This window comes from Aythya ferina (genome assembly GCF_964211825.1).
Source record: "Aythya ferina genome assembly, chromosome: 6".
Classification (NCBI taxonomy): Eukaryota; Metazoa; Chordata; class Aves; order Anseriformes; family Anatidae; genus Aythya; species Aythya ferina.
The window spans coordinates 10,421,526-10,442,436 of NC_140303.1; the positions used below are offsets into that span (position 1 = coordinate 10,421,526).

Consider the following 20,911-nt stretch of genomic DNA (forward strand, 5'->3'; position numbering starts at 1 on the left):
GACTGGCATCAGGTCTGCGGGAATATTATTCCTGAAATACATTGCTGGAATGACAATGCAGGATTCCAGTAATATGGGAACTTTATGTATTTGTTTCCTAATTTTGAATGTTTCTATTTGTTTGTTTTTCCTCACATAGCTTAATCTTTCTCGCCAAAATTGTTCCTATGAGATATGAAAAAGTTTTGGTTCTGTTATCTTCTGTATGTTTCATATAGAATTTTAAGAATTGAGGTATTCATTATGGGAAATCAACCCCAAATTAATATTAGTATTGCTGCTTTTAAAAACATTTACAATCCACTCTCACAAGAGGAGCTCAAAGGTGGATATGTAAGTTATTTAGTCAAATGAAGTAATAAAAGTAGTGTGTGTAGAATTTAAAAAAAAAAAAAAAATCAGTGAATTTACTCTGTGTAAATCCACCTAAATCCCGCTGATTTTCAGAACATGTTTGCATTTTTTTTTTGGTCCTTTTTGTTTCTTAGTATGCCTCTAAATACATACAAATGGAAATATAGAAAACTATAGACAGCTAACTTATATCAAAAGGTTGGTTGAAGTCATAAGCATTTAGTTAGCACTTTAGTACAAGACATAGATGCCTTGTTAAACCGCACTTGACAAAAAAAAAAAAAAAAAGTAGGATTTTCACCACCAAAGGATGATTTTGATTACTGCTCTGCAGATTCTCCCCGGATTCCGTCTTGCTCTCCAGTCAGAAGGGCAAGACCAACGTCCTGTGTTAGTCGTCATTCTCCGTCCATGCTGTTCCACAGAAATGGAGCCCACTGTTTCATCATTATTCATCATTATGGCTTCTTGAAGTTAAAGTTTTGCCCATCTGTACAAGTGTATAAAATAATTGCATGGGGACACTAGAGAAGTTTTTTCTGCAAACAAAACTAAATGCTTAGTTTCTTAACTTCAAAGGGGAAACAAACGTAGTTTAGATGAAAAAAAACTTACATGTCCATGACCAAGTATTAAACATCTAAAGCTTTGTCAGATCCAGTCTTACTTTCTTGTAAACGAGTGAAAACAAACGGCATCAAAACCCGGTAGATACTGGACTGGGTTTATTAGGCTACATATGTGATTGAAGCCACGCTGCAAAGTATGTTTCAGGTCTTATTTGTAATAGATGCACTTGTACTGATCATTAAGTCAGTAGCTAAAATTAATAGCAATTCTGATAATCATTTGAAGAGTTTGATTCGGGTTAATAGCATCCTTACAGAACATGTGGTGTAGAAAGCTTCTGAAGTGGGAGACAAAATGATATTCTCTTGATGGTCTGTAATTTTGAAATTTGCTGTACATTTATTCCTTCAAATTAACAGAACTGCTGCCATCAAGTTAAGTGCAAACAAAAAAAAATTAGTGGATATCCCTGCTGTGTGTGCACATACTCGGATTAAAATACATAGATTTTATTCTGTTCTTAATCTTAGTGGTTATAGGCATTTTAAATAATATGGTAATTTCATTCTTTCTTTTAAAGTTTCTCGCAGCAGGATGTCCTGAAAATGTTGTAAGCGTGAAAGATCATCTTAGTCTTTAGAAAACTTTATAGTCTTTGTAAGTGGTTTTGTAATGACTAGTGTAGCCCTTAAAATATATTGTGTATGGCTACCGTCCTTATGGTCTTTAATGACAATCTATTTTTAATAAAGCTGTTTAGCTTGGTTAATTAGAATTGGTAATAAATCTAGTCTGACTAATCTTAAAAAAAAAAATAAGATCACTCAGATTGAAAGTGAGCTTGCAATAATTAAGTATGTATATATACATTTTGTTGTTTTATCACCTTTATAGTTGTAAGAAGAAAGTATTTTGAAGAGTACGTAAGATCTGTCTCTCAGCCCATTCTGGAGTAACAGATTTTTCTCTTGGTATGGAGAACTCATTCAAGTTACTTTAAAGCACACGTTTAACCATTAATAACAACCTGATGCTCAATTTAGATCTCATGTGCCAATAATGATAAATAAATAGAGTTATATTCTGTACCAAAAGATTCTCTGTCAAGATTTTACATCAGCTGTTTTCAGCAGAGTTGATCTTGTGATGTTATGAGCTCTGAATACCGCTGTATGCAGTTCACCTGCCTGAAGCCCTGCACAGACAGTTATTTCAAGCTGATTGTAAATGACAAGTGCGGATGATGTCCAAACAGCCATCTGAAATCTGTCTTTGACTTGAATGTCAGTATGAAGATCCATTCTCAATGATTTAGGGTCAGTTTCTTTCTGTGGCCCATACTGGATAACATCCTCGTTCCCTGTTTGCAAGCTGATGTGTTTCTTTCCTCCTATTCACAACCCTCCTCATGCTGCAATCCCCTCTGCCCCTGACCTGGCAGAGCCCGCTCTGACTCCAGGAGATCTGTATTCTTCTTGGGAAGAGCCTGACAACTTCAGTCTGCTCATGTTTGATTTGAGGGCTCTTTGAGGTTTGTTGTGGAAACCTCAGCCCCCATCTCTGATGGCATGTATACAGAATATCAAGTCTACAGTGAGGTTCTTGGTTCACAGCCACACTGTCTCCACTGTGTCCCAGGGTCCAGACTTTCTGCTCCAAAGCTGGTGCGCTCCAGCAGAAGTTCTGTGGGTCTTATGCTTTAAACTGCTGGAGCTGAAGCAAACGGGTAGTTGAGTATTCTTATTTCTGCTCAGTATATACTTGAAGGATTTGGGCCTTTTTAGGAATCTAGTCCCACAGTCCAGCAACTTAAGCATGTTACCCATGAATCTCTGCTGAGTCATCCACTTCAATCAACACCTGATTTTGCCTTCTATTATCTGTTGATGAGGATGTTTCTCATGATGATCGTCACTTTTACTAAATGAGAGAAGTCTGAACGCCATACTCAAAAGATATCCTATTACACGTAGAGGAAGTTATCTTCAGGGTTCAGTCCAAATTTGTCTAATGTCTAATTAGTTTTATCTGAATTAAAACAAAACAAAACAAGTTTCTCATTTGTTCTTGAAGACACAGATTTCCAGGACAGGTGCCTCCTTGAACATGCTGAACGGTAGGTCTGTCTGTGTCCTTTCACAATGAGTGAACAAGAGCCTTGAAGAACAGACTCTGCTTTGGGCCTGTAGCTGAATCTTACAGAGGGGTAGATCAATGCAGATGCTGTTTCCCTGCATTGCTGCCCCGGAGAGGCTGCTAAAACTCTTCAAACCTGGAACTACCTGCTGTACTGTGTGCTGCTGAACAGCATCAGCTGCTGATTTGGCTGCTGCTGTCTCCTCTGAACTGCAGGCTGATGTTTCAGTGCTTTGTTCAACAAGTGTTCATGTGCTTGTGAATTCTTTCGGGACGATGCCACATGTGAAACTGGGCCTTTATTCCAGTAGAGAAAAGGATCATCTTGTCCACATAGCAGTGGTCTGTGGGAAATAGTGCGCGGAGTTACTCTCAGTACAGGTCTACATATATGCATGAAGGAGAAAAAAATGCTCTTTACCTGTATCTGCTCTCCTTTGCATTGTATTATTTATATGAACATACATGGAACACTTCTCTTGGTGATTGCACCAAGAATCCTGCTGCACTGAGCATGACCCTGGGACTTCATGCTTTTCATCTCTGGTGTAGGAGATATATGTAAGATAAAGAGAGGGAAATCAAATACAAATTGAGTGACTAGGACAAGGGAAAGTAAGTTCTTCCCTTTGAATTTAGTTGGAGGAACTGTGGGGGCTGCCAGTTGATGAAATGGAAAGATTTCTGAAAGTTGGTGTTTGTTTGTTTTTTTTTTTATATCATGAGATGGTACAGTGCAGAGTAGATCACTGGATTTTAATTGTTAACTTTATACTTCTTGTTTAACGTTATTTTTTTGTTTAAGGAACAATATTTAGTTTACCTGAAATTTGTTTGGCATTAACTTCTGACTGTCTACCACCAGATACTTATTGGAAGCAGAGATGGTCCTGAATTGCACAGAGAGGATTTTCTTATAGGGGATTGGTATACTCTTCCAGTATGGGGTACATAAATGACACTTATAATGAAAACATCAGGCTAAGTTTGTTACTTACACCTGTAGCATTACACAAACTCTGTTCTGTTTAGAAATGACAGCAGAATTTTATTTGCCATTTTAACTCTATCTCACAGCATCCACAGTGCAGAGTTGCTTCTTTCCTGCTGCAGTTATGCTGAACTACATAGGTGCTTTTTTCTGTTTTGGGGAAGAAGGTGTTTTGTTGGTATATACAGTGAGCTTATAGGAATATAATTACAACAGAACAAATTAATAAATCTCACAATACTCAATTGTTCTCTACAGGCACTGGTCTTTGAGATACACCTGCATTCAGCTTTAACAATATATATCAAAATTGATAAAATCAGGACGAGAATTAAAAATTGATGAAAATTAAGCAAAGTGGAAAAATAAGATAAAATTGTGCTTTTAAAATAGTAACATAATAAGTAGTACATTGCTTCAACTTGTGTAACTTTTCTGATAATTAATAATTTTATTTTTTCTTCAGGATTCAGAGTTTCCTGTAGATAGTCACGCAAACCTACTCCTTGCTCGTGCTAAAGAATGTACTCAACCCCTGAAGACTGGAGAGTATAAACTGGGCAACACTCTAAAAGTGCACGACTTAGCAGTGAGCTGGTAGGAGCCATTAACAGTACATTAATTTTATTGTTATATGCACGTTGACTCTTATTTTTGAGCAGGCTATTCATAAGCTTTTGCTTTAAGTAGATTTTCCAAAAAACTAGTGGCCCCTGTCAGGGGATATTTTCTGAGGAATATGAAAGCAGAAGAAATGATCGTGAAATATAGTGGGAGCACAAATGCAGTAAAACACCTGGGCAGAACTGTTTACAGATTGAGATTCATCTTGTATGTATGAAGGGTGGGATTTGGCTAGCAAATATAAAAATGGGAACCAGGGATGTCTATAAACTCTGGCTCCAGAATGCTGAATTATAATGCTGAATATTTTTGCAATTTGTATTTGATTGCAGTTTATTCCCTTGGGTCAAAAATCAGAAGAGTTTAAATTTAGATTAGCTTGAGTGTGCAATAGCCTGTAAGCAATGACATTTCAGGGCTTGCTAGCTGCAGGCTGAGGAAGAATAAACATAAAAATCTTGGGGGAAAAAAAAGTACTGGTATGAAAGATCAGATATTTCTTACTAATTGTCTCTAGGTATTAATAGATTTTAGATTTTTTTCAAAACAAAATCATTCATTACTTTTGCTATTCAGGTAAGTTTCATGTAGCACGATACTGTTCTTATTGCACACTGACTGCAAGTAGATTAATTCTGAAGGTATCTCCCTGAAGAAAAACTGTATTCTTACATTTACCTTCAATAGCTTAGTATCTTTTTGCATCTAAGAAACATACTTGAACGTAGTTATGTTTAAAAGGTATAAAAGCTTGGGCAATTCAATTTCATGCAGGCTAAAACTTTGACAATTGACTGACTTGTCAAAAAATGAGCGTTGTCAAGAAATTGAGTGTTGCATCATTTAAACAGTACTGAAAATCAGGGCCAAGTAAAGCAGTGACACAAAATAGAAAATGTTTTTTGGGTTGGTGGATGTAAGGTAAATCTTGTCTGTGAAAGCGGAAACCATCTTTACACATTTGATAAATATAATCCATTCACAGATTTTTTTTTTTTTAGTTGACAGCCCATATTTTGTATTCACTGTACTGTTTTCAGTTTTGCTGGTAGGCTTCTGCTTAGTCTCTCACATACTTGATTCTGGTTTCCCATCTGGTTAATTCCTAACCTATACTCTTGAAGTAATATTTTGAATAATTTTCTCTTGTATAGTTACGTTGGGCCAATCAGGAAAGAAGTGCATTGCCACTGTGAGGAGGCTGTAGCAATTTTACCCAAAATGTTGGTGGGTTATTGAGCTCATCAGAAGAACAGTAGGTATAAGAATGGTGTAGGGAATGGTAAGGGGGAAGATTCAGTTTTCAGAAGGAAAACACTTGCACACTTTGCAAGATTTTCAGTGAATCAGGTAGAATAATGATCAAAATAAAATCTTTACAGGTTATTTTATTATATGACTTACGCTAATGATAGACAAGTATAATGTAATTTTAATGCAAATGTCTGTTAAGAGTTTGTTTTTACCTGCAGTAGAAAGCCAGGTTTGTGCTGCAAACTTTAAATGTTGTTGCAAATTATTTGTGAGTATTTAAATAGATAATATGTAATTGCATAAAGTGATAACCTGTATGCTAGTTAAGAAAGGACACCTCTAGGTACACTTTGCGGTTACCATGTACTTGAACAACAGGTAAGCATAATACATGTATGTGTTCACGTAAGAATATTCTTTCTGTTCCCTATCTTCTTTGAGAGATATTCTTATAATTTACTGAAAGCATCTATATCCAGTGCTTCTAGTAATTGCTAGAAGAGATGGTCACGTGTAGAGGAAATTCTGAGTGCTTTCTACAGTTAATAAATGGGTATCACACCTTAAGGATATAATACCACTTGAGAAAGTAATTTAATAGTTACAAATAAAGTGGATGTCTTTAAACTTATTTGGAAACTCTTTCAAAACTTGCTTCAAGAAACAGCAACTAAATGGGAGAGGAAAAAAACGGGGCAAAAAAAAACAGACACAGTGGGTATGCGTATTTAATTTCATAAACTAACAAAATGATGTTGACTTTCATGGGAAGATAATGCCTTAAAGAAAGTGAGAGCCTGGGATAGAACTCTAAAATAAATTGAAATGCTGATTTAAAAAATGTAAAAATATAAATGCATGCAAAGAAAAAAAGGAATATTAAAGTGGTCTTGCACAAATGTAAACACTACAAAACAGGGACTATAATTGAATGTTTCATTTGCTTAAAAATCTCTTTATGATCATGTTGGATCACAGTGTCTATATGTTTAACTCTCAAAAAGAACATTTGCTATTTCTAGACATTTTAATTAAAAAGCTTTCCCTGTCTGTATACCACTACTTAAAATCTATCTTCTAAAGTGACTGGAAACAAGATTTTTTTCTTCTCTTGCTAATGCTAAAGGCTATATTGTAGCCTGGTTTGTTCAAGGTAGGTCATTTTTGACAGTCTCCCCTCTGGAGTATTTTTTAACACCTTCCCCAATTTCAAACAATTTGACATAGAAATAAAAGACTCCGAGTACTAGATTCCTGTGTGTTTCAAGAAAACAAATTTCTCTGTTGAAGAAAAGGACGCTTTTAGTACACCACTGGCCACAGATAGCTGAGAATTCAAAGAGGGGAGAGAAGATGTGAATGCTGTGTTTTTGGGAACAGCTTCAAATGGAGCTCATACCTTATTAGATGCTATAGAATCCAATCTCGAGGCATACAGCTAATGCACACAGCTTGGGTTATCATTTTTAGTTTGACAGAGCAGCTGTTCAGTCCTGAAGCTGACTTTCCTCAGAAGTCCAAGAGGTTATTAAATGCATAAATCGAGATTTTTCAGAGAAAAATAACTTAGATTAAATTCTCTGTATAGGGAATTAAATGAAAATGGTCCATTTAAAGAAATGCTGAACTTCCACTAAATGCATTCAAAGTAATTATGACTGTCTATTTGATTTTAAAGACAGAAGGTAGAAATCAGTAGCCACAAGATGAGTATTGCTTTCGTAGTTTATGGTATAGACAGGAAATATCTTGTCAACTTAGGAGGAGACAAGATTTATTTTTTTGATTTTTTTTCACCAAAGTTAATATCTAATAAGGATGGAGCAGAATCTGTTTTGTATATGTGTTACTAGGATCCTTTACATTTCTGTAGCACCAGCAAATAGAAATGCAGACTTCTTGCATGCCTTCCAGCTGATGTAGATTAGTTCTGCAGACCTTCATCAGTATTCAGTGAAACTTGTATTTGTGTAGGAAAAAGAAATCCCCTGGGAAACCGTGTTTGCTTTCTGCCAAACTGAATGTGTTTCCCACTTCTCAAATCTTCACATAGGTACTCTTCTCCTGCATTAAGCTCACATTTCTCCAGTGTCCTTGTAAATATCCCAGTAAATCTTACTCTGCCTACAAGGAGCACTGTAAGATCTATAATGCATAAATGATCTTCCCCATCTTACTCGCTTACTGTCCATTTTCTCCTTACCTGCTGTCTGCATCTTTCATGTAACCCCAAGGGGTTTGTATGGCTTTCCAAGGAAGGTACTTCTGCCTCACTATATGCAGTACTACATCTGTCATAGTTTATATTGTGTTCACTCAGGAAAAGAAAGATGCCAGTGCAATCTTTATTCGGGGCATTTTTAGGGATAGGAAATTGTTGGAAAATAGGAAAATTTCATACATTATTTTGGAGAGATGCTCATCTGAAGTGCAGCTGAAAAAACTTGCAGTAATGGCCTGAGAGTTTAGTGCAATACTGTTTTTAGCATATAATTTTTTTTTTATAGTTAGAAAATAGCCTTTTTTCTCTTGTTCTCTTGCTTAAATCTTAGCTCAAGAAATTAGTGTTGTGAAAATACTGGTTGTTGGCAGATTACTTGTAACCTTTTTTAATGCCCCTTAATTCCAGCAGAATGCAAGCAAGGGCTCCATCATCTTTTTCCTTTTTTGTTATATTTTTAAGATGTCTCCTCCTCTTCCTTCCCTCCCACACATGACACACAGCGGTCACAGTTCTCCATTCAAAGCTTATTTGAGGTTTATCAGGTATAGCAATTGTCTCAAAAATGACTCTTGGTTGTGGATAGAACTCAAAAAGTATATGGCCTATTCAAAATGTGTGCTTTGCTTAGTAAGTATATTTGCACAAACAGAAAATGTATTTATATTATTCTTGTTTACGTCTAACTTTATGTTCCCAAATCCTTTATCCTTGTTTGATATTTTGTAAAAGAAAAGATAGAAAATCGAAAACATCCTGCCTAGTCACAGTAAAAATATGAAGCTGGAGATAAGAATAAAGAAAAGCAATACAAAATGTTTAGTGATTATCTAGGCTTTCCTGATGGGCTCAGTAAAAGATAAGTTTTCTATGTAGACTAATTCATCATTATATCTTATTATTGCTAGTTTTCCCCGTTTTTTTATCAGTGGATTCCAGAGAAGATTTTTAAAACTTATCTCCTTGGGAACCATGCAAATTGCCTTGCAGTATAAAATGTGTAGGTGATTATATGAGACTTATTCCCAAATTGAAAGTAAACTTAGCTTTGTGGTGCTGTGTGTGAAGCTAAGGAGGTAGGACAACAAACATTGTGAAACCCTGCACCCTTTCCCTTTTTCTCCTCGTTTATGTACAACTGCATGGGTACTGATACACACAGATGTGCATACACATGCATACGGAGGAATTATCTTTGCAGAAAGTGTGTGTTAACAGGAGGAACTTGCTTTTGAAATACCTTATAGTCTTACATTTGCTGTAAAATGTGACGGTGCTGGTCTGCATTACCTCTGCCAGTTTGAAACTGAAGAAATAATTTTGCAATAGTATACAGAACCATGCATTTTGTTGTTTCAGTGAAACTTTGTCTGTGTTCTGCATTAAGTTTCTTTCAGGCATACCTCTGAGTTCTGTTCTTTTGTTGGGATACTTCTCGATTTTCCATTTCATTCCCAGACTTCTGTTGCCATAAAGATATATGTGGGAGAAGCAAGCCATTAAGGTTTGTTGTGCTTAAACACAGTAACAGAAGTAGTACAGATCAGTTCATTAGCAAACAACTTGATAGTTTTATTTCTGCTGCCCCTCCCATTTGGAGGGAGCTCAATCTTAACATTTCAAGATGACTTCCCCATCGCTCCTTGATACTCTTCTTTATCGTTGTGCCTATACGCTTCTGACAGTGGTTAGCTTGACAGTTTGCTGAGACTGCTGCCTGTCATACTGACAAATGTCTCCTTTTTTTCCTGTGCTCCGCCCATTTGTTTCCATCTCTGTTGTCTTACAGAGGGTGAAGTAATGTCATTTTGTTCCATGTCTGCATGATGCCAGGCAAAATAGGGCCCATCTACCAAGAGGTGATCAGTCATACGAATCATATTGTTTTCATGTAACACAAGCTAGAAAAAAAAGGATTAGAAGTTCAAATTTCATAGGGTGGAGTTTCCTGTCAAAGAGGAGAAATTTAGGTAGGTAGAAGACTCCTTATTTATTTATTATTTAAATCCTCTACTTGTTTCCCTAAAGCATGAGAAAAGGATTTTATTAAATTACATTTTTCCATTAACAGTAAAACTGTTTTTATTAATTGTACCATCATGTGCTGATCTCTTGCATGAGTAGACACTGTGAATTGGAGATTTGCATTAGCAATATTAGCTGCTGCTTAATTTTCCTATGGAAATGATTCCTGATTTTAGAGGAATGTGACATATGATGTAGCTACTGCAGATGTTTAGCTCCAGCACAGCAGGCTTTGAAGCTTTGCTGCATGATGACCATGGGGCATTTCTTCCACTCCCTGCCTTCCCACTTCAGTGATTCAGAAGCTACCTTTTTTTTCTTGTTTGGTTTGTTTCATATCTTACTCTTCCAACACATGCTTCATACTCAAATCCCATGAATTTTAAAAGTGAGTATGTCTTTTTTTTTTTTTTTTTTTAAGTATGGATTTCAAAGCTTCGTCTGAGTTTAGCTCCAGAACGGATTTTTTTCCTTTTTACCAAACCACTCTGGAATCCTGAGGTATGTACGTTTTTCTGGGACTAACCATCCCAGCATGTGATCTTTCATGTTAGTGTGTTCAAAATATTTCCATAATTTGGTTGAGACAAATGAGCACTTGTCTAAAAATCTCTTTAGGAGAGAAGGCCTTTCCTTTCAAGGCCTTAGACATGCCATTAAAACAAATCTATGCCCATGTAATTTTGTATGTAAATAATTTATAATGTTGAACTTTTCAAAGACTTAAGCAAGGAATTGCTTTTATATTAGAACTGCAGGTATCCGTTTTCTGTTATTGTTCTCCAAAAGCCAAGGCCCTAATTATTTCTTCAGTTTATATATAAAACATTTTTTTTTTTTTACGTATGAACAAAGTGAGTCTCACCTGCATGCAGAATTACTCAGTCCCCTGCTACCTAGGTATGGCTTGTATTTATAGAACGTGATATGGGTTGCAAACAGCCTGAGCAGTTGCATGCAGAGGTTGGTGATGAGCAGCACGAAGTCAAGGTGGAGGCCAGTAACTAGTGGCGTGCCCCAGGGGGCAATACTGGCTCTGATCTGGGTCAAATCCTTGTTAATGGTCTGGATGGTGGGCAGAGGGCACCCTCAGCATGTTCCAGACAGCACAAAACTGGGCAGGGTGGATGGCTCCAGAGGGCTGTGCTGCTGTCCACAGGGACCTGATCAGGCTGGAGAAGGCTGGCAGGAACCTCCTGCACTTCAACAAGGGGAAGTGTCCATGAAGTTGACGAGGAAATACAAATGTGTGTTTCCATTGCAGGTAAATGGAGGTTTTGTCCTCCTGCCGAAGAACAAATGACATAACACCCTGAAGCCACCAAGTGTGGTGGGTACAGCTAGCAGCACTCCTGCCTACCGTGTGTTGGGAAGAATAGGCTCTGTCCTCACAGAAGCAGGTGGGACTGGTGCGAGGCACACAGGCTGGCCATGGGGCCCTTCCCCAGAAGCCTGGGTGCCCCCTGATCCATGGTCAGATGGATCAGCCTGGGTGCCAGGGCTCTCAGCAGCCTGGGTGCCTGCAGTCTCAGCAGCCAGCACCCGTACGAGGAGCCAGAAGCTGAGTCAGGGAGTGCCGAGTGCCAGGCTGCGGTGGGCAGCACAGATTTAATTTAGATCTAACACGCAGTAAAGACAGAGCAGGCATATCTGTGCCTGTGCTCATGTGGCTCTGACCATCCTGCTCGCTGGGACCTCACGCGCACGCTTATCTCCCCGGCCTTCCTGCGAGGCGCTATTATCCTCCTGTGCAATAATTCCTGCAAGATTACATAAGTGGAAGGGCCTGAAATTAAATTCGTGTCTTCTGAGTCACAGTTCAGTGCTCTAAGTTTCTATTTCAGGGTATCGCTGTTTTTTATAGAAATTAAGTTCTTAATTTTTTTTCTGCGTTTAGGCCCCCATCACAACAGAGAGATTATTTCCTGGACTTCAGTCTGTTCATTATCGTACAATGTCTCTGTAACAGCTTTAGTGCAGCTTATGTGGAAGAAGTACTCGTAGGAAAATGTCAAATGTAGTTTAGCTCCCTGTAATGCGGTTTAATAAGGAGAGCAAGCGAGCTCTCTGTGAATAATCAGGGAGCACAGCACGGATCACATTTGGATAAGGGCTTGGCGTGGCGCTGGTATGGATGCCCGGCTCCTGGCGATGAACCTTCAGCCTCATCTGTAGCTCTTTTGACCTAGCACAGTTAGACAAGGAGGGAAGTAAATGTTCCCCTTTTTTGCCTCTTCCCCCATTCACCTGGGTAATGTTCCTTCCTGTTCCTCTCTGTGAGTTTTTTGGCTCTCCTAGTTTCAAGAAGTCTCTTTGTTTCTCATTAGCTTCGCCTGCAACTTTGGCCACAAGTGATCGCTCCTGCGGGAAGGCCTTGGCCATCACTTTAATGGGCAGCTTGAAACCGTAACAGCAATAATTTGAAGTCGCATTGTGTTCTTTATGGCGTGCACATGAAATGAGCCGGGCAGCTCGGTAATTTTGTTAGCAAACAAGCATCTTTATCGGAAAATAGGAAACTTTCAGAGAAGGTCAACAGAGGGAAAGTACATAGTATATTTTTTTACTACTTACCTTCATAGTTTTTGAGGCAGAGTTTGCAGAAAATCATGGAAGTACTTGTTTATAAAAACATGATGGTAAAAGGGGAGTCTTAACTTTATTGAGGCTCTTGCATATTCTCCATAGACTGGAAGGTATCATGCCTCGTAAGTGTCAGCAATTCTAAATTTGGTTTATTGTGTTTTTATTCCCTTATTTATTAGTAGTTTGTGGACAAGAATGGGGTTGAATAGATTGGGTCAATAATTTTCAGGTAAGTGTTTAACTTCAAGAAACAGCCAGCCTACGGTGAGCCAAATATTTTGAACAACAAATATGCTCATAACTTAAGATTTCACTGAAATATCCTTATTTTGAACAAACGTATATAAAATCAAAAAAAAAAAAAAAAAGGAATTCTTTAGCATTTGTCATATGGGATGAAGTGCTAACTTCTAAGGAAAGTTATTTTGAAAGTAAATATTAAAATTTCTTCTATGATGTGTAAACAAGATGTTAGGATTTCATTGAAATGAAATATTTTTATGTGTTTGAAAAAGAATCTGAATGAGAGAATTCACACTGGGGAAATCTGTGGTTTTTTATTTATTTATTTATTTATTTTTGTTTGTTTGTTTCTAAAAAGTGATAGAACAGAAAATTTAGAATAGAAAAATTTACACTCCAGGATTTCCAAAAGGTGAATAATACCTGTCTTGACACTTCAGTGACTGATACAATTATAACAGCTATGTTCAAAAAGATCCTCATTTAATGTACAATACTAACTTTTCTTGTAAGTTTTGAAAATCTATTTTGATTTCTATGATATTTTTAGCATCTATTCAGAGCTATTCTTTGCCAAGAAATGTGGAAGGGAGTGTTTATCAAAGAACCCTTGTTTTGATTCCAGATTTTAATTTTGTAGTTTTCTAGTATTTGGCAATACATTTCTACATATAAAGAAGGTCATGTGTATATTTGGAAAAAGTATTTTTTCATATAATTTTAGGTAATCATGTCAGGACTTTGTTTCTGACTCAGATATTCATAAATACAAATAGTTTTTGTATACAGTTGGTTTTCTGGGAAAGGAAGGAGCCTCGCTGAATGGTGTTTCTGAGAACCAGAGCGTGTCCAATGCATAATACAGCGTGATAGAGAAGAAGGATGAGGAACACAATGAAAATACAATGCCAAATTAAAATTCATGTATTCTAAATGGAAGTGACTTACACAAATGCAGTGCTTCAAAGAATAATGCAAAATATACAAAAATCAGGTGCTGCTCCAAAATAGCATGAGGTTGCACATGCTGTTTAAGTAAGGAATTCTGTTTGCTAAAACGTTTAATGTATTGTAATTAATGCCATAAAGCACTTCTCGCTTTCTTTGATGCATCTTCTATAATTTGTAAATGGATCTAGTAATGCTTCTGATCTTTCCTTGTTCTTGGTGGGACCTATGAAAAGATGCTGTGCGTGTGTTCAAATCCTACTCTACTAATTGTTCCTTTTCTATTGGTTGAGGTAATTGAAACTGAAATCATCCAGCATTCGTTTTATTATTTGAGTGTAGAATCACTAGAGATTTTAGATATTTATGGCTGCAATGATTTACAGATAAACACTAACACATAACTACATGTAAAAATGGCAGTTTGTTTCCATAGCTCATCTCTCCTAATCACTTTGGCTTGGGAAAATCACAAAATCACCTAGGTTGGAAGAGTCCTCCAAGATCACCCAGTCCAACCTCTGACCTAACACTACCAAATCCTCCACTAAACCATATCACCAAGCTCTACATCTAAATGCCTTTTAAAGAAATCCAGGGATGGTGACTCAACCACTTCCCTGGGCAACCCATTCCAATGCCTAACAACCCTTTCGGTAAAGAAGTTCTTCCTGATATCCAACCTAAACCTCCCCTGGTGCAACTTCAATTCATTTCCCCTAAAAAAGAAGCACTCATGCAACCCCTGAGAATCAGCAAGAGCTGTTTATTGCCGGGACATCTTGCAGGCAAGCCTGTGGGATGTCCATAGTGTTTGGTGGCTCCAAGCTAATGCTTGCGGTGGAGCCTGAGCAACGAGTAGGGGACTCGCTGGGCACTCCTGCGATGCTGTTGGTGCTCTCGGATGGCAGAGCACAAAGACACGCCGCAGTAATCCCAGGTCTCTCTGAGGGCCCCTTTTCTAGGGCTGGCTCCCCTGGGGCCATTTGGGTTGCCAGAGAAAGGCTGCCCCTCGGCCACAGGGACTGCCCTGCACCTCCCATCCTGTGCCCTGGGTTTATTTTTAACACTGGTTTTTAGGTAATTTCATTCTATTCTTTATGGAAAAGAACAGAAGCAAAGTGCATCTTCAGCCCTAATTCCCATGTGTGCTTTGTGCTCCGAGTGAAGAATTTCTTCCTCACGTCACATCTAATCTAAATCTCCCCTCCATTTGTCATCTAGCGGTTTTGTCATGTGGGATGTTACTAACTAAAGATTAAAATAAATAAATAAATGCTCAGCTGTTTTTTTCCATTATTTTGGAAAGTAAGTATTATTAAAGGAGGTTTTCTATTATTAAAATGAACATAGTACTTCAATTATAGTAGCTGCAAGCATCTCTGATGAAAGGCAGGGGAAATATAAGGAATGTAAAAGAAAAACAGTATATTTACTTGCGAGTTTGAGTAAATATGTAGCTTGCCAAAAGCCAGAATTACTAGAGTGTGGACAAACGTGCTGAGTTGTTGAATGAAAATTCATCAGTAGCAAAAAGCAATAAGGAGAAATACCTGTAAAAGTACTGAACTAATGGAGTCATTCTAAGAATGTTATGCAGTGTTCCCTCAGGACATTCACATGACTTTGTGTCATAGAATAATCTGTAAACTAGTATAAAATTGTTGGGATTATTCTCCATAGTCATGCAATTCTGGGGTTTTGCCCAGTGCAGGGCAGAAGAAAAAGCATGCATGGTCTTAGCCAGTTTTGTAGACTTCTTGTGAAGACCAGAGCAGACAAAGCTCTGTACTTAAAATCATGAGGGATTACCTTGTCTGTACGCTTTACCAGGTGTTCCTGCCTAAAAGATGAGGTAGGACTGCAGTCCTGTGCAGTTTCAGGCTGTAAACTGCCCAGAAAAAACACCTCCAACCTTATAGCATCACTGCCTTGTCCTCTGCACTCTTGGTCCAGTTATCTTTTTATGCCAGAGCTCAACTTGTGTAATGTTATTTAACATATCCTGTTGCGAAAATGTTTGTTATGATTGCTAAATGCTGACGTGTTAATTTTTTATAAATCAGATTATAGGAGTTATTCCACACTTCCACTACTGACCCAGTTGCAGGTATGCCTGTGTATTTTCACGTTTTCTCTTTATTTTATATGAAGACATGTATGTTGACTGTGCTTGCTATATATATATTTAGTTTCATATACTTTGTGACTCCTAGGTGGTGCTTTTCTTTTTATTCTAATATAATAGCAACATTTTCTTTAAGGTCTGAAAATACCAGTATTGACACGTTTTGAGCTTGTGCAATTGTTGATAAGATTAACAGAAAAAGAATTGAACTCAGTTTGAAAGGTGAAGCTTAAAAATGTTGAAAGACATGTTCAAGTGCTGTGGAAGGGGAGTCAATTCCCGTGGGTTTATGGTTTGAGATGCCAAAACAGACTTAGAAATATTCACGTCACCTGTTGGCCTGTTCTCAACAGGATTCCTTGCTTGTTCCTGATTTCCATTGATAATAATTCGAAACCATCTCTCTGGAGAATTTCCAGCATTGTATTATAAATATAATTGGTCAGAGGATAAAGTGATACTGATATATCTATATCTATATCTATATCTATATATCTATATATATATACACACACATATATATATATATTTTTTTTTTTTTTTCATTTGGAGTGCTTTACCAAAGTTTGGCTTCAAAAGAAAACAAAACCACCTTTTTCAGTAGGTTGTCACTTCTGTACCAAATCCCAATTTCTATCATGACATTTTAGGCTGAGAATTTACATATTTTTTCACTTAGGCAACAGAGCTTGGAGTATATATTTCTGCCAGAAATTCAGTGACACATTTTGAAATTTGTTTTTAAGGAGATGCTGTAAATTTAAGAGGCTATGCACTGTCTGTAATGGGTGCTTTTATTTTGTTTTTCCAGGCTCTTAAGTATGACAGTGTGCTCTGCTACTCAGAAGCAAGTGAAAGACGCATGACAGCGTTGTTATATCTGGATTCACTTACTGAATGGGCTTTATTTGCTGCTGTTAGAATTAGTTAGGACTAGCATAAAGCTAGGTAATCTTTTAGACTATCATGACCAGATCACATGATTTGTGCGTTCCTTACCTACGCCAGTTTCTGTAAGGGATTGCTAGCTAAGGATTTGGAAACTCTGAAATGGAGCAGACCTATGGCAGTGATAATCTTATTTGAGTGTTTTTACTAGTGCTGAAATTTTTGAGGGGCCGTGATCATCTCCAGGGACAAACATTGTATTTCTTGTGCTCGAAGTCTGATTCAGACACAGTTTTCAGCACCTCCTATTAAAGTATATAAATAAGTAGCTGTATTTCAGAAGAGAAAAATTCCTGTGTAGAGGCTTGAACAAAATGACCAGGTTGCCTTTGGGATGCTCGGCATATTCTGAAAATCTGATCCCCCTTGTAGATGCTGATAAAATTAGAAAATGTGTAGAGCGTTTAGTTCATTCTTAAACTACATCATTAAATTCAGGGTAAGATGTTGCAGTCATCAGTGTCTACTGAGCTAACATCCTGATTTTCATTTTATACTAATTGATACTAAGTGTTTGAAGAGTAGTTGCCAGATTTTTTCTTTTGTTGTTTCACAGCAAATTAGACTCGCAACTCTAACTTTTACTCAAAAAGATTTCAGTTTCCAGTTCGTGGGACATAGACATTAACATTTAAACAATAAAAATGTCAACAAGACTGTGATCATCCCTGTTCAGTTGTGAGCGATCGTAATCACGAAAACTGATAGACTACAACACTGGAAACCAGTTTGTGCAGGTGTTGGGGCAATTTCCAGACTGAACTTCTGGAGTGGTGAAACTTGTTGCTTGTATTTCCCTTAAAAATAAATTTATCTGTCTAGAGCAAAGCAAGTTTGCTTTATTAGAATGTATAGCTCCAAGTTGTGTGCGTGGCTGAAGACAGGTTTTTTGGCCTGCTTTTTTGTTTGGATTTTAAAATGAAATTTAGAAACGGGTTGCTTTTAATATTTTCCACTAATTTTTTGTATTGGGAAAAAAAAGCAAGCTTGTGCTCTCTCACGCGAAAGGAAATCTTGGATGTGGTCTTAGCTGATATTTAAAAATATCCTTTTAAAATATTCTAATATTCTCTGAAATGGCACAGCTTTGAGAACCATAAAACAAAGAAAAATATCTTGGAGTGCGTGACAAGTTATTCCATATCCCACATGTAAGAACTGAAGGGGAGAGAGTGCTCCGTGCAAACCCTATTCTAAGACCTCACTAGCAGTGTGACCAGCAAAGCCCATCTCACCTGGCCTGGCTTTGGTCAGCCTCTCATTTTTTCCCAACACGCAGCTACAGGGGATTTCTCTCCAAACAGTGACACCAGCTGGGAAGCTGCCCACCCACACAGTTCAAACAAGTTTCCTGAAACAGAGACGAACAACAGAGACAAACAAACTGTAGTGGGTGTCATGTTTTGTTCATTCCACACTGCCTGAGCAAGCCAATTCTTCTGGAGTGAGCATTCAGAGGAGGTATTTGTGTTGACATAGTTTACTTTTCAAAGCTTTGCTGCCCCTTTTCAATCCAGGTTAATTAACTCATTAGCTAACCCCTTCCCTTGGATGGGGTATGAAAGCTCCACCTGCTCCATGCGGCTGGGGCTGGCCACGATGGCTCTAACCCAGGGCCCTGGGGCTAGCCTGGAAAACAACCGACCAAAAAAAGTCAGAGTATTTTATCTTTTATTTGATAAATTGTATTCTTCAGAATGTGTGCTGATTATTTTCTCATACTTACTTTGGGTTAGTAACTGTGCTTTTGTTACTGAGAGGACTTTTTCCCCTTTGTTCTTGGTGCTTTTAGAACAGGGCTTTGGGGGCTGTGCGTTGCTTTTGTTGTTTTCGTGTTTTTTGGGTCTTTGCTGGGTATTGGTATCATTAAATTGCTGTTAAGGGGTGCCTTGTTCTTGGTATGCTGCTGCATGCATTGTGGTTTGCTGTGTTAATTATCTCAGCAGAACACTTTTACCTCTTTTACCTGGTATTGGGGAGAGGTTCTTTGTCGCTGGGCTCTTGCTAAGCAAAGCAAACCTCAAGGCCATGTGAGGTCATAGGAGCAGCTCCTGTGGTGTCTGAAGGTCGCTGTGGCTCTGATACCATGAAGTGGTACCTCCTTGTTCATACACTCTTGCACACGTTGTGGTTTGTATTTGTTTCAGAGCTATGGGGTGAGAGTACCAGGAAACCAAGCCTCATAATTCTGCTGTCTAAAGAGCTGTAAATCAGCTTTTAAGGCATCTTTAAGACTGTTGGTGAAATTTTACAGGAATCAGTAGGTGCCAAACACCAGTGTTCTCCCAACCACTGTTACGTTAATGCTCTCCTTATAAAAATGTCATCTTCAGTAAAATATATGCATATTTAGATAGCTGTTAGATACATCAGCAATCGCAAGCTGTAGGAAAATCCTCAAAAAGCAGAGGTGCCATCAGCCAGAAAGTAAATAGCAGTTGATTCACCCGACCGGAATTATTTCTGGTGGAGCTTTGTATAGTTTCAAACTAATTTATGCAGCATCCTTTATCTTTAATTATTTCTAAGTACAGCATTGAGTGCAGTGTTACTAGCTGGCTTCAGGGGGAGTCAGGGAGGCCAGGAAACTTTTTCTGTGGTTTGAACAGTGTTTAAGCAGATTGCTTCCCTATCACAAGACAGATAGTGGCAGGGAAAGGACAAACAAGACAACAGTAAATGAAGAAAGATTGATGGCCACTGAGATCTGTGAGAGCTGTTTATCCAAAAATAACTTCCCTGGGTTTCTGAGTAGTCAGGAAAAAAAAAACATCCAAGGAATAGGTTGTTTTTAACCCTATCCTGGTGGACTGGCAAGCAGTTAAACGTGTAGAACCTGGTTTGCCTCAGAAAATGAATGTTCGATGGCTTCTGGACAGGCTCTTTTAACTCGCTGTACACTGTTGTGAGGCCATTCAACCCCATTTTGTGTTGCATATTGTTATAGTGTAAAGCAAAATACTGAGGTGTATGTTTCAGGTATGTGAACTGTTCCGTATCGTATTAGTGCAAGGCATGGTGTACGTGGTGGTGCACTTGGAGACAGCCTGCACTATTGCTGATATTATTAATTCCATTCTACAAGTTTAAGTGGGTATTTATCCCAAGGCTCTATCCGAAGACCTTGTATTCAAATGAAGACCAAGAGGTATTGTTAATATGATCTAAGAGAATAAAATCAAGACTGAGCTCAAGAACTAGGAGACTTGAAAGCAAGAATTGGTGGGGACAGACAAGGTTAAGTGTTTTTTTTCTCTTCATGACATGTTTTGTCTTTAAGAGATTGTAAAGAAAAGTGGCTTAGTTCTAATGCTTGCACATAGTAATGGTGAAGGAGTTGTGTGACCTTGCATTTAGGAACTTGAGACACAGGTGAAACCGGGTCGTGCACAGTCGTCCTTGGGGTAGGCAACCTGGGTAGTCATTGACATTTTCTGAGTGCGTTCTTGTGATGAGAGTTGTGAAGAGCCATCTGAATTAAACACTAGGTGCTAAGTATTTCAAAACCATTTCTAAGCCATGTTCATCATCGTCAACACGGTTTTAATGTTAAAAAAAAACTACTTCACATTTATCTTAGTGTAAGGTCTAGTCTGTGTCTGATCATTGTGTAAGGTCTAGTCTAGACCTGGACCTGATCTGTCATCATTTTACAATTTTTTTGGCGATTGGATCAATCAGGAAAAGTTGCATTTTTTATTTATTATATATATACACATATATACATATATATATACATATATACATATAAAATAAAATATAAAATAATATATATATATATTTATTTTTTTTCCTGAGTATAGCTACCTACCATATATCTTAACTTTCGGTGAGAAGTAAAAATACAGTGAGATGAAGATAAGGTAGCTCTGGTAGCTACTAA

The 20,911-nt window shown here is 37.8% G+C and overlaps 1 protein-coding gene across 8 annotated transcripts in view; it reads left to right on the plus strand.

The window, feature by feature from the left end:
* Nucleotides 1–20,911, plus strand: part of SPAG16 (sperm associated antigen 16) — a 394,440-nt gene that overhangs the window by 70,675 nt on the left and 302,854 nt on the right. For all 8 annotated transcript variants that reach the window (XM_084524434.1, XM_084524432.1, XM_084524435.1 and 5 more), the window contains one exon: nt 4,518–4,648. In XM_084524434.1, coding sequence (XP_084380560.1) covers nt 4,518–4,648 — 131 coding nt within the window. The remainder of the gene's footprint in view (nt 1–4,517; nt 4,649–20,911) is intronic.